Source organism: Taeniopygia guttata, chromosome 10 (assembly GCF_048771995.1).
Source record: "Taeniopygia guttata chromosome 10, bTaeGut7.mat, whole genome shotgun sequence".
In the NCBI taxonomy this organism is placed as follows: Eukaryota; Metazoa; Chordata; class Aves; order Passeriformes; family Estrildidae; genus Taeniopygia; species Taeniopygia guttata.
The window spans coordinates 12,897,646-12,924,732 of record NC_133035.1 but is presented as its reverse complement, the minus strand read 5'-3'; the positions used below and the strand labels follow the sequence as shown (position 1 = coordinate 12,924,732).

At 46.0% G+C, this 27,087-nt stretch overlaps 1 protein-coding gene across 4 annotated transcripts; it reads left to right on the top strand.

Annotated features, from left to right (window-relative positions):
- Nucleotides 1-7,600: 7,600 nt before the first annotated feature.
- MINAR1 (membrane integral NOTCH2 associated receptor 1) lies at nucleotides 7,601-25,634 on the top strand. 4 transcript variants are annotated; one of them, XM_030281271.4, is made up of 4 exons: nucleotides 7,603-7,828; nucleotides 14,279-16,634; nucleotides 18,096-18,350; nucleotides 21,885-25,634. In XM_030281271.4, the coding sequence occupies exons 2-4, from the start codon at nucleotides 14,325-14,327 to the stop codon at nucleotides 22,080-22,082; spliced, it is 2,763 nt and encodes a 920-aa protein (XP_030137131.3). In that variant the 5' UTR covers nucleotides 7,603-7,828; nucleotides 14,279-14,324; the 3' UTR covers nucleotides 22,083-25,634. The 4 variants fall into 4 exon arrangements, with proteins under 4 accessions (XP_030137132.3, XP_030137131.3, XP_002199476.3 ...); XM_002199440.7 differs by having other exon boundaries at nucleotides 7,604-7,817; XM_072933744.1 differs by lacking the exon at nucleotides 7,603-7,828 and adding an exon at nucleotides 7,874-7,973.
- The last annotated feature ends 1,453 nt before the right edge of the window (nucleotides 25,635-27,087 follow it).

Here is a 27,087-nt window from a genome sequence, read left to right as displayed (position 1 = left end):
GGCAAGACTTTCCTGAGTCCTCATGGAATTGATGCATACAAGCAGGTCAGGTATGACACACCTCATGGGTCCTCTCTGGTACAGAGCAGAAGAGCAATTCCTTTTAGTATTCTATCTCTCCCATGAGCAAAACAAATTGTGCCAAAAGTGCCATGTAAAATCTGGTTTTACATGGTCCCCACTGATAAAGCAATTATGAAAGAGGGCTGCAGTGTGAGTATAAGCCCCCAGACATCACAGGGGAAGAGTAAGGACTTAGAATAACTCACACAGGGAGCAAACCTTGCAAACATAATAAAATGCAATTCAGACACAGAAGGAAGAAAGATTCTTTTTCTCTACGACCTGTCCATGGTCAATGGGAGAAAAGATTAAATGCCAGAGAGGTTTCAATCTATTTGTTGTGGTCCAGGAGCCTTGTACAGGATGTGCCACAAACAGTTCACTGTCTCCATAATGTAATTTAAGTTACTGTGATCCATATGGGTTATTCATCTGCTGTTTTTCCCAGCACGGAGAAACATAACTTTTTGGCTTATAAAGACATCTTGTTATGATGCATCTTATTATGTCATGCAATCCCTCCTGTGACACAGGGGAGGAACACAAGGGAATGGGAATCATCTGGAGACTCTGTTCCCTTGCTCTCCAGTGGCAGCACATGGTGTCACACCACCTGCTCTGGTCTTAGCAACTACTGGAGAAATCCCAGGGCTGCTGAGATCAATAAGATTTTGTTGACAATTTCAAATGAAGGGAGTGATTTAACCCTACCAAGCCCAGAGACACAACCTGATGTGTGCTGCTGTGTGGGTCTTCGGATGGCAGCCAGATAATTTTGCACAACATTGAGGTACAAAGTGACCTGGAGAAGGCAGCAAGGAATGACTTTTCCATAGATACACTCTGAACTATTAGTCACTCTGGGAGCACAAAAACAAACATCGTTTCAAAGGATTTTAAGGCAGGCAAACTCAGGTCAGGAGCATAGATACAAGGAACAGGGAACGATTTGGAGATTTGAGCTCAAACATGTGAAAGAGCTCCTTTAGAACTTCTACAGATTCTCTCCCACAGGCCTTCCCCATATCCCCTCCCAGGGAAGCTGACCTTGCCCCCCACACAGCAGCTGCTGTTGTTGTTGCAAAAGTTCACTTTTGACTCTCCACTTTGCATGGGCTCAGCCAGAACATATTGCTCCATCCCTTGAAAGCCTTGGAGCATCTGGTTAATACATGATCCTTATTCCCCCAGTGAAGAGCCAGGAAATGGTTAGAAATAAAAGCAGGCCCAAAGAAGCCAAGGTTAAGTGGAGGTGCATGCCTGCCCACCATCATACATGAACAAACTGGACCTGTTCCCACAATGTGATATTGTTTCCTGGAGCAAAACTGACAGAGGAGATGGGAAACTGGAGCTTAGAACAAGCAAGACAGAAATACTGAGGGAGAAAAAGGCAAAGCCGTGCAACTTCTGATTCAGCTGGAGAAGGAGTCAGAATTAAACCACTCCATCACAGCAATGGTTGCTTTCCTCCAACCCACCTGGAAGAAATGAGAACTTGTCCTTTTCCTCAACAATAATTTGCAAAGATTCTTCCTTCATTTTCCAGACTGCAGGCTGGAATTAGGATGAATAGCTCAGTCCCCTGTGACAATTCCAGGCATTTCTCTGCAAGACACACTCTGTCACACTGCTCTGGGGGATATAAACCCGTGAGGATGCTGGGCTAGAGATGTTGGTGCTCCCCAGCCAAGTGTCCAGGGGTGTTCAAAGGTGGGGGGATATTCTGTATTAAACACATTTCACTTTTAAACTCAAGAGGAGATGAAGCACCAGATAAATCACTGAAGGCAATGGTAGTTTCTTAATTTCTTCATTTCTTCAGTGGAGACTGCAGGATTTTCTGGAAAATGCTTTTTAATCAAATGCTAACTGCTGAGCTAAACACAGTGGTGGTTATTGAGTGAAACGCAATGGGATATGTTATTTTGCAGACTGATGAGCTAATAGTCTTAAAACCTGGATGGACATTTTAAGGAGATTCTATAAAAAGGCCATCCCAATAAATAATTACTCAGGGCAGTAAAAGCTGAGGCATTTGTGAATTCCTTGGTGACCACAAGAAATCTGAAGACTGTTTAGTGTATTACTGAGTGCCAGCTAGCACAATCAGACATCCATCGATATGACTGGAAAGTCTCCTCTGGCTTCAGTGGACATTTGGTCAGGTCACAGCTGTGGAAATTGTGCGAGGGCTGAAGGCAGCAGGGAGGCAGAGCTGTGCCACCCTCCCTCACAGAGCATGACAGAGATCTTCCTTCAGGTTTGGACTCTCTTGGGAAGGTTATTTTGATTTTTCCTTTAGAAAACCTTGATGGCCTTGGGGATGAGCCAGTAACCAACAGAGAGACAGATTGCAGAGAAAATTCACCTGAACGTGCAAGAAACCTGCACGTAGTTTGCACAGCTTGGAAGAACCTCCAGCTCCCTGGCACTCGCTGTGGAAGGTAACACCTTCCTAAGGGCTCACACGGAGCAAATATCTCTCCAGCCTGAGCTGAGATCCCACACAGCCTGTTGTGGGGCTGTGCTCCAGGGAGCCCTGCACAGTGGCAGGTGGGTACCTGTCACACGTGCTGCTGCCCTCACCTGTGAGATGCAGAGGGATCTGCCATCGGGTGATGGCTGGGCAGGGAGGAACCTGAGCCACAGCCTGCCTGGCCACCAGCACTCGCTCCCTCCTGGGGGCTGCACTTGAAAAGAAACCCCTTCATTATATTTTCCTTCACTTTAGACCTAAAATCTGTTGCACCTGTGCTTTTGTGTATGTTCGCTCTGGAAGGGAGCTCGTCTGTGCCATGACCTGAGAAATCTCTGAATCTGAATCTTACCCTTTTTGCTCACGGTTAGCAGTGCATTCACAAAGACCAAAACTGAGAAGTGAAGGCTCATTTAGAAAAGTATTGGTCATGAATATAAATAATAAAATTGTTCTGGTTTTAAGTTGGGTAAACAAACCTAAATCTAATACTTTTCTCTGATGGATTAGCCCATGGTCACTTTAATCATCAGTGTTTTTCTACATAGGCTTAAAAGTGCACTTTCCAAACTCAAACATTCACTATGGGGGGGGGGGGGGGGGTATATATTTTTCATAGGTGCTTGTGCCAGCAGAAGCCAGTTGCTGCCACACCCACTGAAAAGAAATTCAATTTAGCAGAGGGAAACTCATTAAAAACTTAGACTAATATTCACAAAAATATTTTATCTTATCCATCGTACTCTACAGTTACTGTTCTTTTTGTTTGCAAATACATTGGGGGAAAAATGTCACTTCTGCCTAGAACTGCTGTCAAGTTGTACTGCTTTGAGGAATTTGGCATATTCTCCAGTCAGCACATCTGGTATGGGTGGATGCTCTTCAACAGACTGATTTTTTATTTTTTTTCCTGGTTGTTGTTATATTTCAAGTGATCCTGCGCCAAAGCCCGTTTAGCTGAACAAGAGGTTTGCCCATTATCAATCACTCACTGATAACTGCTGCCAACTCCAAGATGCATTTTTCCAGGCACAGCCTGTGTGCATGCTGGCTGCAGGAGTCAGCTTCAGCAATATTGGGACCCTGCTGAGATTTCAGAGGAAGTGCAACTACGGAGTGCTTGATAACAATAGCAATCTGCAGGCTCCGTATTGCTAAGTGCTATTTAACAATGCAGAAAGTTTTAGGATTTGTCTTTAAGCTAGGAAAGGATTTAATGTTTCACCCAGACTATGAGAGAGAGGAAGAAAACAGTGCCCTGGGTTGTCTGGCTCTTCCCCCAGAGGTTGTCTTGCTCTCCCAAATCCTGGTTAAAGACTTCAGGGAGCGCAGCAGGCTCAGAGAGACTTGTCTGTTTGGAGTGTAACTAACTGTACTCCCAGCACAGGCTATGCTTTGGGCTTCAGATATTCTCTTTCTCTTAAAAGCAAACCCAGAAGAGATTAAGGACTTTCTACTGGAACACTGGAAAATATCAAGTAGTCTCTGCACTAAAGGTGATACTGGCAAAAAACTGTTGTTTTTTTTTTTCTATAGTTTAATGCCATTAGAACGCTGCTAGCTGTTTAAGAAATGCCTGTGCTGAAGAAGGTGCTAGGTACAGACACATCTCATTTAATGAAATTTGGTTTTTTTACCTCTTAGTGAAAGAGATTCACCAGGAAATGGTTTTGGGGTTCCTGAAAGTAGCCAAAACACCAAGTTGACTGATGAGTTTTTGGGCATGCTTTTCTAAAGGCACCAATTTGCCCAGAGGTCATGATAAAGAAAGTGAAGAAAAGACTTTCTGCATGAAGACTTGTTAGTGCTTTTAGATGAGCCCTTGGGGCAGTCCCTTTGCTGTCAGTGGGACAATCAGTCTGGGTTGAAGTTCTAAATCCTTGCATGAGTCTCTGCAAGGAGGAGCACATAGCAGATATGTGGTGCTGCAGCCACTGGCATGGGGAAAGGCAAAGAGAGAGCCCTGAGCCCGGCTTGCTGCTGTTTATGCTGGCTCCTTGGATGCACTAGAGGGGTTGCAGCAGAGGAAATTTTGCAGGAGACTGTGGATAAGACATGAGAGGAAAAAACCTGTCCCTCCACAGGGAGTGGTTCACATGGAAAGGAAGCCAAAAAATTTCAGAGAATTACCTAGTGAGTGTTGCAGTGATGAAAGGCAGATTTTCTTTCCTAGAATTTACCCTCAACATCAGTTTCCCCTTCTGCATCCATCAGCTTCAGTGTTCCCAGCCCTGTGGAACAATTCCTGTGCACAAATGAAAAGCACCATTGCTGCTGTGAGAGAGGACAGTGGCAATGTGCTCATTTTTGTGTAGCTGGAATTGGAATCACGTATGAGTGAGGAATATGCTCTGACCCTGGCAACCTAATTGGGCTGAAATATCTTTATATTAGGGCTGTAATACACAGGGCAGAGATTGTGAGGAACTGGGCAGTATTTCTGCAGCACTGTGATGCCAGTCAAATTGGGAAAGGTGGGTGTGCTCAGTCCTGGACACCCCTGGCTCAAGGAGACATTTACATCAAACTGGGACTGGTGCTCAGTCATGGATACCTCTGGCTCAAGGAGACATCTACACCCTGTGGGTCACCTGTTTACCTCTGAAGGAGTTGTTAAAGCAGAGGGAAAGGAAGCTGGGAGGCCTGGAGGGAATGTGGAAGCTATGGGGGAGCCAGACAAGGTAAATGTGCCAGCTGCTGAAGGAAAGAGAAGATGAAAGGGAAAAGAAGAGTGAAGAACAAAGCAGAAATGTCAAGGAAAGGTGGTGAGGGGAGACAGGAGTTGATGGTGCTAAAATTAGATGGAGAATGGGGACAGGGAGAGCTGATCCGGTGCTCTCCTTTTGGACGAAATTCCCACTGAAGCTGCTGTCAAATCTGGCCTGGGGAAGGAGGGGAACTGGAGTCCAGATTGGAAAGCAAGGGAAAGGGAGGGGGGCGGGTGTCCCTGCAGCACACCAAGTGCTCAGAGAGGATTTCCCTGGTCCCAGGGGGAGCCAGCCCTGCTTCCCTTGGGACACACCTCCCAGTGTAAAGTTAGCATCCTGAGTATATGGGTCTGCACTGTGTTTAACTGTTTCAAACCAATCTTTGCAGGTGATTCCTAATTATATGCTGCTAGTCACAGCCCACAACAAGATAATTAAACCCTTGCCATCAATTAAATGTGATTCCTGCGTGCTGAGGCTCAAGTAAGAAAGGCAAAAGACGAAGTCACCAAATTTTCCTCTGGTGGCAGTTATGGGAGCCAGCTCTGGAAACCTCTCAGAACCTGGGCAAAACCAAGTAAGATCAGCTAGACCTGAACTAGGGGTAAGAAATGTTTTCTGTTTATTCTCTGGTGTGTGCAGTTCTGAAAGGTACAGAGAGCTCCTTAGAGTATTCTGGTGACCTGAAGGCATGTGCTCTAGGAAGTGGTGTAGGGCTGAAATCATCCAGCCGTGAAATTTGCAAGTAAATGGATACTTATAGACTAAAAAAAAATCTGACAAAAGCATGGAAAACGGGGCCCAAGGACACTCCCTCTTTTAGTGCTGTTAGGTAGTGGTAAGAATAATGTAGTATAAACATGTTTTTCTTCCATTTTCAAGGATGTATGTTTACCCTCTCCTCTTACATTAGCTACTGTGTGTGTTAAATGTCCTTACAGATATTATGTATACACTGAATCACACACAATATTCTTCAAAGTCAGTGGAAGTACTCGCACATCAGTGGGTTTTAAACAAAAAGCCCCTCCTGACCCCTTGTTTCCCTCAGGTAAGCAGAGAGCTCTGTTCCCAAGGCTGTCAGAATAAGTAAACCACATAGTTTTAGACCAGTTTGTCCATAGGGGTCTGATGGCTGTGGTGTGCTTGTGATACAACCCCTCAAACTGGTTCATCTAGGAAAGGGAAGAGGATAGTCTGCTCTGCTCCCCAAACAGTGCAAGTGAGAGGAGAAGTCGAGCCTTTGACAGCTTACTGCTTTATTTCACCCAGCAACACCTCTATTAAAAACTCTCTGCAGTATTTCTGTGTGGCGTGGCGAGCCAGCCAGCAGCAGGGGAAGAGGCAGTGCTGTGACTGAGGTAAGACCTTGCCCACCCAGATGTGTGTGCGTGTGGTGGGCACTGCACGTGCACCACTGCACACCTGGGGTGGGGACTCCCACACCGTGCAGACCCCAGCCCTGCAAGGACCACCTGCCTGAGGGCAGCTGTGCCATATGGGGATGGGCACTGGGGGTCTTGGTGCCCTGGGGGTGATGGGCATGCAGGGTGGGCACTGGGTGTGCAAGGTGGGCACTGGATGCTGTCACAGAATCGCAGAATTGTTCAGGTTGGGAAAGACCTCTAAGATCATCAAGTCCAAGTGTTAACTCACTATAGGCAAGTCCACCTTGAAACTGTGGTCCTAAGTGTCACATCTGCACATCCACAATACCTCCAGGGATGGTGACCCCACCAATTCCCGGGGCACTCTGTTCCAGCCTTCACTTCTCAGTGAAGAATTTCCCAATATCCGATCACAACCTCCCCTACTGCAACTTGGGGCCGTTTCCTCTTGCCCTACCGCTTGCTACCTGAGAGAAGAGACCGACCCCTACCTGGCTACCAGCTCCTTTCAGGGAGTTGTAAAGAGCGATAAAGTCACCCTTGCCTCGCCTTTCCGCAGGCTGAACAGCCCCAGCTCCATCAGCCGCTCCTCCTCAGGCTGCTGCTCTCCATGTCCCCGGCTGGGAAGAGTCGGGGGTTCCTTTCCCGGGTCCCCCTTCCCTGCCCGCCTTGCCCAGGCGCTGTCCCCTGCCCGGACCGCGGGTGGAGCCGAGCGCTCTTCGCCGCCCCGAGGAGCGCGGGATTCGCCCCAATGATAAAAGCAATAGGGATGTAATGGTTTAGGGCAGCGGAGCCTCGGCCCCTGCGCCTCCCGGTCCCTGCGGAGCCGGGGCCGCCGCTGCCGCAGCGCCGGGGCCGGCGGGGCAGCGCTGCCGCGGCTGCGGGACCGGGGCGGGCGGGAGGCTCGGCCTGTGCAGCCCCCTCCCTCCCTCCCTCCCTCCCTCCCCTCCTTCTCCTTCCTCTCTCCTCCCCTCCCTCCCCTCTCTCCCTCCTCCCATGCCAACCTGCTGCCGCCTTTGTCAGCGCAGCCCGGCGCTATGGCATCCTGCTGGGGCTTCAGGCTCGGGCTCTTCCTCCTCCTCCTCCTCCTCCTCCTCCTGGCCGGGAAGCGGCTGCTGCAGAGGCAGATCCAGCCCTGACGGCCGCGCTGCCCGCGCCGGAGGCAGGCGGAGCCCGCAGGTGAGCCCCAGGTGCGGAGGGGGCGCGGGGCGGTGGGAAAGGGGCGCCCAGGACAAGAACCCCCCGCTCGGGATGCGCTGAGCACCCCGAGGTGCCGGGGAGCGGGGCCAGCACCGGCTCCCCCCGCCGGGCTGGGAGAAGGAGGAGTAAGTGCAGGTAAGAGACCCCTCAGCCCCCGTGGTCCCCACCGGTGCCCCGGGGTCCTGCCTCTTTGTTAAGCTCTCTAGGAAAAGGGATACTCCAAAATCGTGAAACTCCGTCTAGGACTTTGGCAGCTCCACTTTAGTCCCGCACATCCGGATCTGCCCGAGAGGAGCAAGTGGGTGACCCTGGCTGAGCCCCAGGGACCCCAACCCCCAAACAGAGTCTGAAGGGATGGGGATCAGGGAAACTGGACCCACCAGGGCAAAGGAGCAGGGTGGCAGTGAGATTGTTGTAGACTTGGTGTGCAAAAATCTGGGTTGTCCTCAGATGGGATAAATTGCTCACATTTAATTAAATTAGGCTTTTTTTTTGTGTTTGTCTGTCAGTATTTTTAATGGTGTCTCCTTATGCAAAAATTCCGGTAAAAAAGTGGCTTGGATGTGCTCTAATAATGTATTGGGAGGACAGTATTTGTGTGTGTCTGAATGGGCCAAGAGTTGGCAAAGAATAACCAAGAGTATATGATGCAGTAATAATTCAAGTAATTTATTTCACAGTTTTAGAATTATTGCACTTTCCCAGATCGTAGATACCTTAACCTGGATTGCATAACTGAACCATGCAAATTATCAACCTAATGTTACTGTGCAAGAAAAATCAATGGCAAACCCTGTTCGACTTGAGCTCTTGCACAGCCGTGAGGCTCCACTGCTTTTATCCACAAGTTCCCTATTAATTTATGCACTCAGATCCTTTAAAACCCGCTGAATTCTGGGCTGCTGGGGAAGCTGAAGTGTTGTGCAGGGTCCTTTTACAGCAGAGCCTGCCTCTGTTAAGGAGCTGGGTTTGTAAAGCGCGGTTTTCCAGGGTTCATTCACGCAAGATAAAGCCAGAAAACAGCAGCTTCTCCCAGTGCCGTGCCCGGGGAGCCCCGCTGATCCTCGGAGGAGCTGGCAACGGGATGCCCGGGAGGATGCGGGCTGTGCATCAGCACCCTGAGCTCCCGCATGCAGGGGCTCCTTCCCTCCGGCTCTGAAGGAGTGAATAAAATCCACACCGGCGAGGCAGGGAGCCAGCACCCACCTCCACCCGCCAGGGACCGAGCCCACCCTGCCCCTGCGCAGCCCTGGAGACGGTCCGGAGGAGGCAGCCCGTGTCAGACTGGTCAGGAGGACTTTTCAATGAAAGGTGGAGAGGAGCAGTTGCCATTGCACGGGCAGGGCTCCAAAGTGTGTGTTTTAGTTTTCTTTTTAACGAGCAGCAGAAGGCAGGAGGAAGGAGGAGGAATAAGGTGTGTGGAAATGGGCATTGTTTCCCTGAGTGCCAGCTCCTGTGCCTGTGTGCAGTGGAAGCCAGGTGGGGCTCAAGGTCCCCATTCCTTCATCAGAAATTTCTTAATGTTTTGACAGAGAAATGGATTTTTGAGTGTGGGAGAAAACAAGAACTGAATTCCGTCTTGATGGGTTACATGTCATGTGAGGCAACCATTGCCTGCCTTGTTTTATAGTACCTGGTGTTGAGAAGGCAGGCTGAATGATTTATGAGCTCAAGTTAATAGTAAAGCAGCGTATCACTGGCTCTGTATTAATGCTCTGCTGTGCTGAAGTCGCTGGCTCTGTCGGAGGGGATTGATGCAAGGATCACTCGCTGCCTGCCGTTGCCTTGCCGTAGTGGCATTCTAGGGTGGCCCTTTAGTCACTGTGGGGGAACAAAACGAGGATGCTCTTTCCCTCTTGGCTGGCAAATCAAAGGGAGAGGGGAAATGATGACTCCAGCAGTCAAATCTGTGTGTTAGCTGCACCTGCTCTGGGCATTGGGAAACGGGGAGAGCCAGTGTCAGTGGCACAAAGAACAGGGAAGGAAATGAAGGAGGAAATAAGAGAGGAAGAGAACGTGGTCTGTATGCCAGTGGCCATGATTCAGACTCGTGCAGGGCACCTTGCCACCCTGCAGCTGCTCAGGGAAGTCAAGTGGTGGGACTGTTTCTTGAATCCTGTGCTGGGGTTTATCTGCCCCAATGTGTGCTGCCCTTAGACCACTTGGCAAGGCAGGATTTGGGCTGAAGGAGTCACAGGAAAGGAGCCAGGGCAGCTGGGGAGCAGAACTAATTTAATGAATTCCTGTGGATGGCAAATTTATAGGGTAGTCGGGAGATGAGGGGACCACCCCTATCCCACTGCTGATTTAGGAGGTGGTGAGGATGGGAAGGGCACTCTGGTTTTCCTGCAAGGAAGCAAGATGCATGAAAGAGTCTGCAGATTCCCCTGGTCTGGAGAACCACAGGGGAGAGGTTTCATGGAGGCTTGGTTCCTTAAAGACACCAGAAAATAGAACAGCATATTCCCTCTGTGCAGCAGAAAGCTCCACTGGGGATGGAGCCTGCAATCGTAATATTCTTGGACTTCTCCTCCAGAGGCTGAGACAGTGGGATAGTGGTAAGATGAGAGCTCAGTTCACTGCTCCTGGTGCAGGGCAAGAAGACATCGATTTGTGGTAAGTCTGGAGCTCATCTGCGTGCAAGGAGAGCCAGCCCCCATCGACTGGCTGTGCAATCTGATGCTCTACAAGCCCATGCTGGGATATAATTGTGCCATTAGAGCAGCAAATGTCAAATCTCGGGAAGCTGAGTCAAAGCAACCCTTCCAGTGTTAATCTAACAAAATCATTAAGGATGAAATGTTAAGTGGCTCCTTTGGTCAGAGATGGCCTTGGTGAAAATAATTAAGCCAGATCTCATCCTTTTGTCTGGGGAGCTCCATGTGTCTGGAGACCAAAGTCAGTTGGAGGGGGGGTTTGGAGGGTGTGTGTGGCTGCTGGCAGTGAGGGTAAGGCACGGGGACCTTGGTGGAATTGAGGCCATCTGAGGAGACCCTGTGCTGCTGCTCTTGCTGTGGCTGCTTGCATTTGCTGCTTTTGATTGATTCGTGACCTTGTACCCTATTTAAAAGGCCTTCCTGTGCTTATTTCAGAGCTCTGCATTTGTGTGCAATGCCTAGCTCTATTCTGGTCCTGCTTTGAGAGACACTGAATGAATGTGGACATAATGGCTGAGATGGTGCATGGCCAAGTGCTTGGCACCCGGGATGTGGCAGCTCCTGGGGTGGCCTGCCAAGAAGCACCTGTCTTTGTTGCAGGCTGTTAGGAAGCTTGACAAGAGACAGAAGAGCTTAAAGTGCCACTAAAAATTTTGGCAGGTTTTTACATCCCTGAACCAGGAAACAAGATTTCAAGGCCCTTATATATTATCCTTATGGGCTAGTACATCCTGTTCTTCACAGCCCCAATCTGTTGGTGCTCCACTAGCAGCAATGTTTCTGATGCTCTGGCACAAGGGAGCACCCATTTCCATGGTCAGGCTGAAGCCCAGAGATATCTTTCACACCTGAAATTCTCTCACACCACAGAGCTATTTGTGAACAGCCAAGGGGTAAAGAAGAAATTATTGCAGCTCATAGCTAGCTTTCTTTTCCTCAAGGCCAGGTTTGCAACCTGCCTTTTCAGCTTCCACCTCCCATAGCTGAGTAAACTGGCTGAATTCCCACCTGAGCAGGTTCAGCTCTCTCCTGGTCACCCTTGTCTCAAAGCTTCTGTCACCCCCCTGACCTCTCACTGCTTTATAGCTGTCACCTGCCAGGCTTGGGTCTGCGAGCACAGGGGCAGGGCTGAGCTAACCCAGCCTAGCTGAGCTCTCCTGCTTTGGGTCTGTACTTCAGTGCCTCTGCCTTACTGCTTGTGTATGGATTGGGGTCTCCAAAACAAGGCTCCTTGTTGATGCTAAGTACAAGCAACATGATATTGGGGGTTTGCAGCAGGGCTTTCACTCAACTTACTGAACTTATCACTCAGCAGCCTTGCAAATCAGGCTGCATCTGAGTTTTACCAGATTCATAGTGTTCAGAAACCTGAAATTAAAACCTCCAATGACACAAAGAATCACTTGGTGCAAAGCAAAGATTTTCAAGAAGCTGTACCTCTCTCACTGGGATGAGAGAGTAAGGACAGAAGGGTGGGGAACAAAATGGGTTGGCACTTTTCAAAAATATATTAGCACAAACTGGCTACTTGGGTGTTTTACAGGAGTGTGAGTGGGGAGAAGGCAGGCTGCTGGCAGGCCAGTGCAGGGTGTGCATCAGGCTGTGAAAATGTATATCCAGGTGAGGGGTTGGCAAGAAGTGTGAATTTACAAATAGGAGGAGATAGTTGCTCTTGCTGGTGTTCATCCTGGAGGTGACAAAAAGGCATATTTTCGCTCCTGTCCCAAGTGGCAGATTTAAAACATGCAGAAAATTGACTTGGAATGCCAGTCCCCTGTCAGCTGGCAATGTCTCTGAGCTCCACACGTGAAGTTTATTCTGTGAGAACTTGGTAGCCTCAGTGGTAACTAGCAGAGTTTGGATCTAGCATGGGAGCATCATTTATGGTGACATGTCAGAGAAATACAAAGGCAGGCTGTGAAAGAGGCTGTGCCTCCAAGCACACACTGCTGAGAGAAAAAGGATACAAGCACCCTCCTCCAGCCTTTTGCATTATTTCTTGGAGCTGAGCACAGAACAGTAAAACATTTTTTCTCTTTTGTCAGCTGGCAGAAGAGTTGTGCTGCTGTGCATAATACAGGAGCTTTAAAAGCAAACATGCATGCAGCAGAGGTGTTGGAAAATCTCTGTAGCCATTCCTTTCTAAGAGTTGTGTTTACAATCACAGAAATACATTCACATTGCTGCTGCTCAGCTCCTGATCACACACAGTAGAGAAAGATGTTATTTAAATAAACAACAGAGTTCATATGGAGACTTATTTCGCATTCTTTTGGGTAACTATTTGTTATGACAGCTGAAGTACTCTGGCTTCTGACACTGATAGCAATCACTGATGTGTAATGTCAGGGCAGGAGATGAAACAGGAGCCCTGGATTCTGGAGTGGTGCTCAGGAGTCCTGAGGTTTTTGACCAAAAGGTTCTTTTTAGAATGAGTAATAATAAACCTTGCAATGTTGACTTCAGTGCTTTGCCATTTGGGTGGATATTCTGCACTTGATGGAGGAGAGGCCAGTTCCAGAGGTCATCAAAGGGTGGGAGTGAATGGGGGAAGATAACATACCTTTTTGGGAAACTGTGGAGATTTTTGTCATTCGTATCAGTAAGAATAACAAAGACAGAGTGACCAAACATAGCAATTGGCAGACTTCATCAGCCTGTGCTCTGTCTTTCCTAGTAGCCAACAACAGTGAGACACCAACAAGGACATTCACAATGGATGGATGAAAAATTGTCAACATCTTTTCCTAATCCATAGTAGCTAAAGGTTGGTTTCAATTCTGAAAGTGCAGGGGTTTATATTCTCCCCAAGATGTTTGCTAGTGTTAGCTGTGCTTGTTCAAGCTGTTCCTGTTATCCACATAAATGTGAAGCTTTTGCTCTTCACCTCTGCCCTGTCATTTCGGGATGGTGAATGGAAATGCACTCCCAGGCTTCACTGGGAGCACATCACTGAAGAGGATGTTCTCTGTCCTTGATATTTCTCTGTCTTCAAATCCATCCTGATTGGCAGCCAGCCCTCTAACCTCTGCTGGATTGGTTTCAAGGTTCAGTAAGATATTTTTTTTAACTCCTTCTGTTCTTTGCTAAATTTTGGACTTCAGAGTCCAAAAGGGGCTCATGCAGACTTTTCATGTGGGACCTGGCAAATTTTCCATTCCTGAATCTTATACTTAAGAAAAGGCATTTCTGGAAAAAAATTGCCACAGTATCCAAAGGAGATAATTCAGAGTAGAGGAGAAAATAATGGTTTGAAGTAAGCAAGATGGCAATTATGTTCTCAGATAACTTCTAAAAACATGTCAGAGGTTTATTGACAGAAAATCTTCCTCAGAGCCATTTGCATTCAGATATGAAAACATGTCATGGTGCAGTAGATCAGCCCTGGTTAGTCTAGGACTGGAATGATTGCAGACAATTTGATGCTCAAACTGTGCTTTGAACCTCTCATAAATTGGTAAGAAATTCTATACTGAAATTCTGTGCTGGCTGGGATTGTCTATTTGCCATTAGTTCAGCCTCTCCAAAGCTTTTGATGTTTGTTCATTTGATTGCTTTAGTAGACATTGGCATAAAGGAGCCTTCTCAGATAAAAACCTGATTCCATTTAAGTATTGATTTATTGGATGCCAGAATTGCAGCCTGAAGTTCAGAACACGAGGATGGGTTATGAAAGCAAGCACTGGATGGCATGGTTAAGGAGTCAGGCCCCATCTCTAGCTGAGTTGCAAGGCCCTGGGTATTACCTGTGGGTGACTTACAATCTTTTTTGTGTTGCTGTAGAAGTGGAACGTGGTTTCCAGGCTAAACGGCAAAATACGCTTAAGCCATGGAGTCCAACCAGGAATCCTCGCTCTTCCTGGTGAAGATACTGGAGGAGCTGGACACCAAGCAGAATACTGTTTCCTACCAGGATCTCTGCAAGTCCCTGTGTGCAAGGTTTGATTTATCCCAGTTGGCCAAGCTCAGAAGCGTGCTGTTTTACACTGCTTGCCTGGATCCTAATTTCCCAGCGACTTTGTTCAAAGACAAAATGAGATGCACTGTAAACAATCAGCAATCAAAGAAAATCATGGTTGCAGCAGATATAGTAACAATATTCAACCTCATACAAATGAACGGGGGAGTGGCCAAGGAGAAGCTTCCAGTTGCGAGGCACAAAGTGAAGAAGAAGGAATCCTTCGAGTCCTGCAGGTCTGACACAGAGATCTGCAATATGGCAGACTGTGTGCCTGACTGCGTGCCCAACTGTGAGCTCAACGACCAGGACTTTAACCGTGGCTTTCCAGTCAGAAGGTCTTCGAAATGCAGAAAGATGGACTGCAAAGACTGCCAGCAGTTCGTCCCCTCATCAGAGCCCAACTTCTTGCTCGGTGTTAATAAGGACATGAAGGGCCGGGCTGCCTCTCTGGACAGGCTGCAGGCGCTGGCATCCTACTCCATCGCCACGTCCCCACCGTGTGAGATGCAGAGTACGTATTTCCCCATGAACATTGAAAATGAATCTATTTCAGACCAGGATTCCTTGCCTATAAGTGCAGGCATAAAAGAAACTTTCATTTCGAATGACGAGCCATTCATGATGCAGTCATGTGTCCAGAAAAGAAATATATTCAAAGAAGATTTTCATAATCTGATTACAATATCTCCCAACTTAATACCATCCAACAAAACACCAGAAGATGGACACAGAGAGCCTCAGAACAGGAAAGAAAGCTCTAAGCAGACTTTCTTCAACCACAGCTTTGAAATGCCATACAGCAGTCAGTACTTGAATCCAATTTATTCTCCTATACCGGACAAAAGGCGAGTGAAGCATGAAAGTTTAGATGATCTTCAAGCTTCAACATATTTTGGCCCAACTACTGTTCTTGGACCACAGGAAACCAAAAAGTGGACTGGAAAGCCAACCAAGCAAACTGCCTGGCCAGCTAAAAGCTGGAGTTTAAATACTGAGGAGGTCCCTGACTTTGAACGCTCATTTTTTAATAGGAAGCAGTCTGAAGAGAAACCACGGTACCAGAGCTCGAACAACCCATCTCCAAATTTTCCTTCAGTTGACAGGCATCAGTCCTACCTAAATGCAAAGGATCAGCAGCCAATTATGCAGGCAAACTATGCTGTGAAACCCAACGGGCATAAACCTAAGGAAATTCCTTCCATTCTAGATGTGGAAAAACATGAGCCAGTCAAAAAGTTTAAGGATAAAAGCATTAACTGTACTTCTGTCCAGATCTTAAGCATAGACAGGACCATGAGTGTTGGGACACAAACGGAGCAGCAGGTTCTGGAGCACAAGAAATGCAAGGATTTGTGTGCAGCAGGCCAAGCCAAGTACGGCGAGCGGCACTCTCTGAAGCAGTCGGATGACGACTCTGAAATCGTGAGCGATGACATCAGTGACATTTTCCGGTTTTTGGATGACATGAGTATCAGCGGATCCACGGGAGTGATGCAGTCCTCGTGCTACAACAGCACTGGTTCCTTGTCTCAGGTGCACAAATCAGACTGTGAGAGCTCACCTGAGCACAATTTGACAAAGATCTCCAATGGGAGTGCCTGTAACAAACTGGATAAAGTGGTCAGGACAGATGTCAGTAACACAGATGATGAACTGAAAACCAGTGTCTGCAAATTAGTCTTGAGGATTGGTGAAATAGAGAAGAAACTGGAATCTCTCTCAGGTGTCCGAGAGGAAATCTCTCAAGTCCTGGGAAAATTAAGCAAGCTGGATCAAAAAATCCAGCAGCCAGAGAAGGTCAGCGTGCAAATAGATCTCAACTCTTTGACAAGCGATGCCGCGTCAGACGAGAGCAACTCCCCGCAGATATTTCAATGCCACAATACTCCTCATGGGGGCAAACTGGAGAATAATCCAGAATGGTGCTGCTCAGATGCCAGTGGAAGTAATAGCGAGAGTCTTCGAGTAAAAGCCTTAAAAAAAAGTTTGTTTACTAGGAGATCATCAAGATCACTAACAGAAGAAAACAGTGCAACCGAATCAAAAATAGCGAGTATTTCAAACTCTCCCCGAGACTGGAGAGCTATTACCTACACCAACCAAGTTGGCATTGCGGAGGAGGAGGTGAAAGAGAGAGATGGAGGAGAAAATAAGGACTGGCACAGGAAATCTAAAGAGGTAATTTCAACTTTAACTCACATAAAAAATGCTTAAAAATAATGTGGTTATGAATGCATTCCATAGTCATCACAAGCCTCAGGGTATGACAATGTTTGCCCTGCCATGTTATGCCTGCCTTTATTGTTATCATAATTGAGTGATTTTGTACCTGTAGGTTCTTGATTGGCAGCTGCAAAATGCCCAAGTTGCTTCTAAAAAGCTTTGCTTTTTTTGCAAAGAAAAGGTGGTAATGTGGGTGACATCTTGGGAAGGTGATGGTATTCTTCATCATCTGCAGCAATATAAGGAGGCCTGGTAATTACCTTGGTGAAAAGGGTGTGGGGAAAATTGAAATTGTCTAGTGATTGTTTTAGAAGGGATATTTTCAAATTGAATTGTGGTGGCTTTTATCAGAGAAGTATGTACATATTTAAAAGCCAACAAAATAGATGGATTCAAATCCCTCAAGGAAAAAAAAACCTTGTATGTGTGCTGTGAGATGCTCATTGTAGTTATGGTCTCTCTATCTGACTTTTCATAGTCATTTAAATTAATCTTAAGCCTCCTGTTGTGGAACTGCAGCCTAGCTGTGCTTTTGGTTTGGCTGGGCAGAAAAGCTCTGCCCTTCCTCCCAGCAGCTTCCCTGTGCCCCCTTCAGTGACCCCATGGATGTCCTGGCTGCCCTTGTGCAGGGCTCTGGCTGCTGCTCTGTGAAACTGCATGGGGTGGGTGCTTGTTTCTGTTTGGGGAGGGGGTTCTGCAGCCCCTTGTCACTTGTGAGCACATGAAAGGCAAGCTGTGCCTTCTTACAACGGGGTGTGAGGGCACAGAAGGGTTGAGAAAAGAGAGGAAGAGGTTTAATGGAAAGAAGTGTATTTGGGTGAACAAGAAACCACAAATTGTGGGTTGTTGCTAGACTGTAGAGGGGGAAGAAGGCCATCCTCAGTCAGCCCAAACCATGGCTTTTGTGTGCATGTCTTTGCTTAGGATGACATGCTGATTTTGAGAGTCCCTTCCAGACTCCTTCAGAGGTCTGTGGCTGACCCTGGATGGTACCATGGATGCTGCAGTATCAGGCTGGGGGCATCCCTGAAGAATACTTCATGTTAGGATTTGATCTGGAAACAGAAGCCTGGAAGCCTGCTCGTGTCTCTCAGCTATTGCAGATCTGGGCTTCTCTGGATGTCAGGGCCATTTTCAGAACATTATTTTGATCTCTGGACAGCACAAACCCAAAATTTCTTCTGCTGCATCAGCATTGTGTTCGTGTTGGAGATGTGTCTGTAAAATACCTCAATACCTCTTTGGTTTGTTTGTGAGAAGAAGGTGGGCAAATGGATGAAGGCCATCCAAAACCTTCATCCTAGCTGGTCTATTTTTTATCATATGATGCTTCTGAAAGGAATATCTCTGTCTTTTGTGTTTAACTCCCTCATAGTCTTGTTTTTTTCTCTCAAATTCTTTTAAACCCTATTGCAGGCAGACAGGCAATACGAAATCCCACAGCCACATAGACTCTCAAAACAGCCAAAAGACGCTTTCTTGATTGAACAAGTCTTTAGTCCTCATCCCTACCCTGCATCACTCAAGTCACACATGAAAAGCAACCCTCTCTACACAGACATGAGGTTGACAGAGCTGGCTGAAGTGAAACGTGCCCAGCCATCATGGACCATAGAGGAATACACGAGGAATTCAGGGGATAAAGGCAAGATTGCAGCCTTGGATCTACAAGTAAGTCTCATTTGTTTAATTTGAGTGGCTTGATTGCAAATGGATGTTACCAGAATATGCATTTAAGAAGGGATTTGGATAGCTCAGGAAAGAGCTGTGGATTGTTGAGCCTCTAATCTTGCTGATCCCTATCCATCCTGGCCAGGGACAATGCAGAATGTGAATGTTTCATTGCTGAATGGTGATCCTTGACAGGCTGGTGCTCCCAGCTTACTCTGCAATGGAGAGATGTCTTCTAAGCCATCATGGCTTTAGTAGCTCTGAAGAAGAGTTGGGAATAAGGGAGTGCAGGGGTGAACTGGTCCCTAACTGCAGCAAGGCAGAGTGGTGCAGGAGCTGGAGCTACTGCCTTTTCTTCTGCCTCTGAATTATTCACAGGGAATTGCAATGCTAGGTTTGGGGTTTTTTTCCATTTTACTAGGAACACGAGACATCAAATACTTGTAGAAGATGTTCAATACCATGACTGGTTTTGAAACATGTCACTGTGGAAGCTTTGAAGTGGCTGTTGGAAACCAGCCAGGCAACTAATGCTGTGTCTAGTTTGCATTTTGGTTCAGTTCATAAGTGTGCAGGCTCTTGTGCAACAAGAAGAGGAGACACATTCAAATTTTGCATTAATGTTTTCCCGACACAAAAATCACAAACCTGACATAAAATGAGCACCCACATTGGATACCCTGTGTAGTCTGATAAACACAACACATCTTTTAGGAGGGAAGATACCTGTGCAGAAGTTTAAAGAGGAGACCTGAAGAATGACATCCAAAATAAGTCAAGACCAAAGAAATGTTTAATTTCTTGGTCTTGAAACCCCAAATGGGTCGCACAATGAAATCCACACTGATGTGCACATAACTGTGTATCCTTTATATGCACTTTGACAGTAGAATGTAGCACCAGTGGGGAGTTCTAGTGCTGATCTCAGGCATTTTGGGTTCTGTGGGCAGCAGTCTGTGGGGTGCAGCTGTGCTCAGGGAGGAAGCCTGCTTGTCTCCACAGCTGTCTGCCAGGGAATGTAGTGTGGAAGAGTCTGAGACTTTGCTGCTCCATGCCAGCCCTCAATGGCTCAGTGCTGAGGTACCTAAGCCAGCTCCAAACCCATCAGACTAATCCCTAGGAAAGCATCAGGATTCTGTGCCTCAGGATTCTGAGCTGGCTGATTTGGATTTGAAACCATCACCCACACAGTGCTGTAGTGCAACTCCCATGAGTGTTTGTGCAGGAGTTTGTGCACAACAAATTCACCTCCTTACTTGACTCATGCAAACTTCCCTGTCCTCACCAGCCCCTGCTCTTTGCTGTGGCTGAAGTGCACTCAGAGAGAAAGCAAGCAGCACAGGGAGCAGGCTGCATCTTGCCTCAACTCCCTGCTGCTTTTTGGGTATTAAAAGCTTTAGAGGGCTTACTAAATTCCTAACCCTGGCATTGCAGACTGTATGCTAGAGTAGGAATAGGCTGGAAGAAGTTCCAGTGCAGCAGGCAGTCACAAAGCATCACTTACCTGCTGTGTGAGGCAATAAGGGAGGTGATATTTGGAAGCAAAGCCCCTCTGGGAGAAGTGTTCTCCATCTGCTTCTCGTTGGGCTGTTTTGTTCTCTGTAAGCAGCTCTGCATGGCTGTGAGCAAACCAGAGAAATCGGCTTATTGCCATCATTTACCTTTAGGATAAAGGTGATAGAAGTTTACTGGTTTGATTCTCTCCCTCCAAAAAGATTGTCAGAATTGCATCTACCCTGCAAAGCCCATGTCTAGACTTTATAATGGAGCTTACTGACATACTTAAAAAATAGACACAGACTGATGAGTGGGGTTTTTTTTCCCAGTGATTAAGTTTATTAGAACTGAAAGTAAATACATTATGCCTTAATGAACATTCCTACGTCTGGCAATGAAATGGGAAAGGAAGCTGATTAACAGTAATGGGCCTTTTTAATAATGCATCTTCCTTCTGAAGTAGTTAAAAGGTCAATGCCAAGGCAGATGGGTCCAAAACTGCAATTTCCTTGAAGCGTGGTATGCCTATTTTTGGGGTTTTTCTACCTTTGTTTACTTAAAATTTCTCCTGGAGCCTGACAAGTCTGCTGGGTTTTCCTCCAAAAAAAGAAATTGCAAAACTAGTGAGTCCCAAAGCTTGTCCCAGGTGTGGGCTCTGTGTGAGATTCATTGCTTTGCTTTGTGTATGATGATCCACTGGGATGAAACAGTATCAGGCTATTTTCTGATGCCTTTAGAGATGAGATTGCTGCCTTTTTTCCAAGGCTGAAACAGGTCATTCAAAGCACTAAAGATAAAATCACAGATGTGGCTGATGGCCCCTGTTTTAGTGTCCTAACACTATCATAGAGGTGTCAATTAAATGATCATAAAACCATTGCTCAATTTTCATTGTTTATTTCTGAGATCGCTATAAAATCACTTATTTTAGAAGTTCTTTACATAAAATAAATACTGCTATCAGGAAAAGCAAAGTTTTAGCCAGTAGCTCATGGCCACAAAATCTGAATTAGTCGATTAAAGGCTAAAGGATTAGTCAAATCCTTCTCAAGTCAGCTGGAGTTTCTTTGCAGGGTCCAACAAGCTTTGGATCAGGACTGTTACAAGCACAGAAATGGTGTGTGTTAAGGTATTCTTACCATAATATTTTTATATGAAAGATTTTTCTTTTTTTTTTTTAAGAAATGGCCTTTTGGAGCCTCAGATAAAGGACACAGCTTTGGGGAAATGCTGTTATTTTTCAAAATGTTTTTTTTACTTAACTCCTTTCTGCTGATAAGTTCAACATAATGTGTAGTGTTTGGGTTTCCCCAGTTTTCCTCTTATTTTCCTCTAACATAGAGGTTAAAGGGGGTAAAAACAAGCAAAGCTGAAATGAAAAGCTTTAAGAGCTCATAAATGCTTAGGAACAAAAAGCTGTAAGACATAAAAAACAAGTAATTCAGATGGAAATACTGATGAAGTTCTGCAGGTTGCCTGTGTCCCCAGGCAACACCATTCCAGAGGAGGGGTCTGTAAATTGCCCCTGTGGCAGGGCTGGGTGCTGGATGGGCTGGGTTATCATGCCCTGCAAGCAAGTCACGGTGCCAAAATTAGGGTTAGCTTTCTGAAATGTAGCACATGAGGAGCATATATTAAGAACCTTTCCCATCAGCTGAGCTTTAATAATTTAAAAATTATTAACAGTAACAGGCCGGCACTTGCTGACACCTCTGCTGTCAAGCAGATTAAAGAGATCTTATTTAAATGCCATCCAGGATGACGAAGTTTCCGGTAAATCAGAGGTACGTGAGGGATTTTGGAGCAGAATCTTACTGTTGCAGGAGTCTTTTTTTTGCAGTATTTTTTTACCACTTTCGTCAGCTTTATGGAATTGGGACCAGGAGATGAAGGGGTGTGAGAAGTGGCAATAACCCACTTTATCCTGACAGCAGATTCAGGTGCAGCTGGGAGGTCTCCAGGAACATCTGCTTTGCTTACTTGTTTTCTTAATGGCAGACCCCAGACAATTAACAACTGCTTCCTTTTCATTTTTAGACTCAAGAATCTTTAAACCCAAACAACTTAGAGTACTGGATGGAAGACATTTATACTCCTGGCTACGATTCCTTGTTGAAGCGGAAAGAAGCCGAGTTCCGGAGAGCAAAGGTTTGCAAGATCGCTGCCCTGATCGCGGCGGCCGCCTGCACGGTTATCCTGGTCATTGTGGTTCCCATTTGCACCATGAAATCCTGAGCCTGGGCACACACCTGTGACTCCCAGCCACGCGTGTGTCTCAGGCAGCTCACACCGTGTGTCAAACGCCTGCTGGCTAAACTGAAAGGAGTTCGCTGAGCAACAATGTCCTGAGGATATCCCGGTGCAGAATGAAGGCAGGACGCAGAACAGCTAGAGACACATTTTTGGCAAAGTCCTATTTTAAATAACAGACTGTGTGGTGGAGTTAGTGGGAACTCAGATTGATTTTTATGCATTTTTAAAAGTGCAATATTTTTTTTCCTAAAGGAATGATATAATGTTTTACAGAATAAGAGACTGATGAGAATCCAGGCAAAAGAGGAAGGTTGTCTGAGCTATGTTGCATTTAAAGGAGGTGTGGGTACATGGAGGTGGCGCTGTATAGAAGGGAATGTTGTATATGCATTACATTGAGGAGCTAGGGAAGTCTTAACAGCTCTCTACAGTGTTGAAAACTCTGAATGTATTGTATTTATTTTATAGTATTTACGTATTTCATGATCATTTGTTCGAAAGCAGACTGTGTAGCTGTGAACAGAGTTCATTCCTACGTTCAGATTAAAAAGGGCTCTTTGTATTTGGTCTTGCCCTAAGACCCACTGTATCATCACTGAGTGCTTAGTTAAGTGCAATGTGCTGCAGACCAAAAAGATTATGTTTTAAAGCAATCACAAGAGGTTTTAGTTACTTCTGTTGAATAACATTTACATAGAGCTGGCAAACTTGCCTTGCCAAAAGGTTATTCTTTACCTCTGCAGACAGTGAAATTGTCTCAATTTCACTCCTGCCAGCAAGCAAAGCTGACAAATCAAAGCAACACTCTGTTAAAGTTCTTGGAAATGTAATCTGAACAGTTTCAAATTTTTTTTCCCCACGAAGTCTTTGTGCCTTTTTTTAGACTCTAGGTTAAATAGAACTGTTTAATTTTTTGCTATTTTAAGCCCATAACATAAATCACAGCATAATGGGTACTAATGGAGGTCCTTTTCCTGCAAGCCTTCTATACAGTTCCAAGTACTCCTCAGGCAGCAGGGCTGGTGGTTACTGAGCACTTACATTAAGGGCACAATTTCTCAGCACTGGTAGAAACTTGCTGCTGGTGCAATGCATTCAGCACAGGGAGACCTTTTGCTTCCCTCTTGCTAATGTACTTAAGAATGATGGCTGAATCTACTGGACAGCAAGGAGTCTGTATCCCCTGGGAATTGTCCATCTGATGCATTAATCCAAATGCAAATAGCAGGTTCGATGGAATTCTCAAGCTGGGACAGAAATTGCCTGTCATGGTTAGTGAAAGCAAAAAACCCAGACAGTATTACTCTTCTGTCAAGTATAGGAAAAAAAAGAAAAAAAAGGATTTTCAGGAAATAATGTGATCTTGCTGGTCCTCCAAGGGGAAGGAGATTCTTTTAGTGAATGCTTTTTATGTAGGGTAATCTTGGTTTCTTCAGAAGCAGCCTCCCTACACAATAGCACAGCAGCTAAGAAAGCACTGGATGCTCCTTCCTCTGGCACTCTGGGATGTGCTGCACTCACTGTTTGTTTCTGACTGGTTTAAAAAAAGTATTGAGGGGAGAGTGTGTGGGAGGTGAAGGCTTTGTAGTGACTTTAGATGTGTGTCAGTTCTTTCCTGCAGTTGGAGAGCTGTTTATGTGCTGCTCACGTGCTGTGCTTTATTTAGGGATAGGTGATTCCTGAGACTGTTAATCTATCAGAAAAACAAGGGTAAGCACAGGGTTGGATGTCCCATCAGCAAATAGAGAACAAGAATAGGCCCACAGACAAAACCTGTGCCTGCCTGGCCTGAATCCTGACCCAAATGCTATGACTTTGGCCCATTCAGAATACTAAGATAATTTCTCTTTCCTCCCAGATGCTGCAGGAAGGAGTCACAGCAGGGAGGGAGCAATTCACTCTGTCTATTTTAGGCTGCCTTTGGTTATGGTGTGATTCAGAGCACCTTAGCACAGGAGCTCAGGATCCGTGTGTAGTAAATATAGGCAGGTAGAGAAACCTCTGGGGACAATTCAGAGCTGCCAGCAAGATATCTAATATTAGACATGTGAAAAACGCTCTGGAGGACACTGCTCTGCAGTTTACCTCATGCACAATTTAGGTTGATTGTCTGTGTAGAAAAACCCATTCCTGGTTTCAGGTAATGTCAGGAAGCCCTCTGACACCCCTCTGGCTGTTGGGCTGAGAGGTGTGGCCCTGTGGGGGTACAGTGACAATCCGCCATCTGCCCACACCAGCCGTGACAAGACCCTGGGAGGGGCAGGAGGAGTGGGGACAGACCCCCTGCCTTCTCCAGCCCCTCTTGCAGGACCATGAATGGTCTGGCCCTGCTGCCCAGGGCATCTCAGTTATCTGATTTTAGAAAATATCAGCCTAAGGGGAGGTGGGACATAGGTGTGGGAGGTGTTACTGATCACAGGGTTTATCTGTGCAACTCATCCAGCTGGCACCAGATGAGTCTTGCATTAGAGATGCCCAAAATCCTGGGAAGGCTTTGCAGGTTATGGAGCTGTGGGCGATGTGAAGAGGGCCCAACCCAAGCTCTCAACATCCCAAGCATCCATGCTGCTTCCTGATTTACTGAGGTGCCTTTGCCCCTCCTTACTTGAGGCACCCACGGGTCAGTGGTTTCCTTACACACCAGGCTGTGGTTTGTCCTGGCTTCCCTCCTGGGGCTCCATTCAGCTCCTGCAGTCTCTGGAAGCATTTCCACGGTGCCAGGAGCCTGAGGGGAGCTGGGAGAGCAGAGCCTGGCTCCCTGCTCCACAAACACCTCTGTGAGCCGCTGCCCTCCCGTCTCCTCCATGCCCTGGCTGCCTCTGGCAGCTCCTTGGCACCACTGGCACATACATCCCAAGCCATTCCCAGTGGGATTTGCATCTGGCACAGAGCCCTTCTTAAAACAGGCAAGGAGCTGGAGCGATGGGATGCTGCTGCTGGAGGAGAGCAGCCAGGCAGGGAGGAAGCCTGCACAGAGTGTACAAACTAGGTGAAATCCTGACATATTAACCTGCAAGAATATTGTGATCCACCTTGTGAACCAGTTACCAACTAGAATACACTGTATACCATATGATAGACTTTTGTATAAAAAAAAAGAAATTAAAGCTATAGGTACATTGTAATCCTTGGTGTGATTGAAAAAGTGTCCTAGATTGTATTACTTAATTAAAATTATGATGAGCATATTGAACTGTTTTTCGTATTTATGCCTTATAAACTTGATATATTACACATGATAAAACTGCAAAAACTATAAGAAAAGATACTCCATTTTGGGGGCAAATTCCATTTTGCTTTTCCTAAAAAAAAAAAGAGTGCTGCTTTAAATGAGCTTAATAAATCATGTGTGCAAAAGAGCAGAAGAGCAAGAGTAGGATATGTCCCCAAATGACTTTTTAGGATTTTTTTTTTTAATGGGGCTTTGGTTAATGTACTATGTAATAATTTTATTTTATAATGTTACTGTACAATGTTGCCTTTTGGTTCATTTAAATATAACACCAAATAAACTTGAAAATTACAGTGTCCTAAGTTTTAATGAAACAGTTATAATAATTTATTACTCCATTGCTTTTCCTCTTTTTTTTTTTTTTCCCTGGAACATCAAGATAGCCATGGGATGTGACTGTCTCAGTGTTAGATAACTAAACAGTCTATCTAGTTCTTGGCAGGATTGTAAATGGATTTCTAACTTGTGAAATAATAAGATGGCAGAAGATAATGAAAAATGAATTTGTTTGGTTTATTTTAAAAGCTCCTTTGCATCACATTGTTTGGGCTTCTGGAAGATTAGCTCTTGACACTAATCATATTTCATTTTATAGGTTATTTCATGACTGCATTTTGCCATATCAACTGTTTTAACAAGGTCATGACTAATATTTTGGTATCTGTTTAACTTATATATTTATGCAACCACTGTCCCTTTTATGTCAGTACTATAGATAAGTGTTTGTAATCACCTGTGCACAGGCAGTCAGTTGACTTAGGGTCCCTGGATGAATTTAATTTGCTGCTTGTGAGTTGTTAATTGCAAAATCATGTTGTCTTAAAATTCCAGGTGTTGAAACACAGGTAGAGCTGAACCTACCACTGTCAGAGGTTACAGAGGGCAGCTGTGGAAGAGGACATGTAAACAATGTGCAATGACATGAAAACACAGTAATGTGAGATCCTGACTCCCTTCTCTCTGCTGCACAAACACCCTCAGTGTGTTGCTGGAGTAGTTTTGGTCAGGATGGGGCATGCTGAGCGCTCTCTGCAGGGCCAGAGCACAGCTCCAGCCTTGGCTGCTCACATGTGAGTGAGGCTGCAGCCACCACAGGTCCCCATGGAGGGACTGTCAGTCACAATTTGGTGTTGGTTTCAGTTTTGGAGATAGTTTTGCATTAATTTGCACCAATGGTTTATTATGGGTTTGCATCAGTTTCAGGTTTTTCCCTTGTACCCATCAAGTCCAGAAGCTTACAAGCAGGAGTGCCCTTTCGATTTTTACATTACAGCATGAATCCTGGAGCAGGAACATTCATAAAAATGCTAAGTGGGACCAGGCTCATGCCAAAAAATCCTAAGCACTCTGGCACAGCATTGCTCAGCCATGAAGCTATGTATATTGGATATATAGATCTCATCTGGGTCATCGCTGTGCTGGAAGATGGAGCAGCTGCCAGGTTTCTGTCTGCTGGATGGAGTCACTGAGTCTCAAGGTAGAAGAAAACTCCTACACACAATGTTGTATTGGCAACCAAGGAACTCAGTGCTGCTTTGAATGGGGCACAGCAACTGATTGTCCTGGTTGAATAAATCCTTGATTTCAGATCGAGCTCTGGTGAATGGCTCTGGCTATTGCACAAACAAGTCACAAGCAGAACATTGGATCTCAGGGCCATACACTTCCTTTTGAGGAGCTCCTGTGTCTCCATTTAATTGCACCTGCAAACGGAAGGAGGGAAAGCAGGCAGTGCCCTGTCTGTAGCAGTGCACT

Bases quoted from the DNA above. Each gene is read 5' to 3' on its own strand.
- MINAR1 (XM_030281271.4), top strand. From the start codon at position 14,325: ATGGAGTCCAACCAGGAATCCTCGCTCTTCCTGGTGAAGATACTGGAG. The intron at 16,635-18,095 runs GTAATTTCAACT...ACCCTATTGCAG, and splicing joins GGCACAGGAAATCTAAAGAG to GCAGACAGGCAATACGAAAT. The intron at 18,351-21,884 runs GTAAGTCTCATT...TTTCATTTTTAG, and splicing joins TTGCAGCCTTGGATCTACAA to ACTCAAGAATCTTTAAACCC.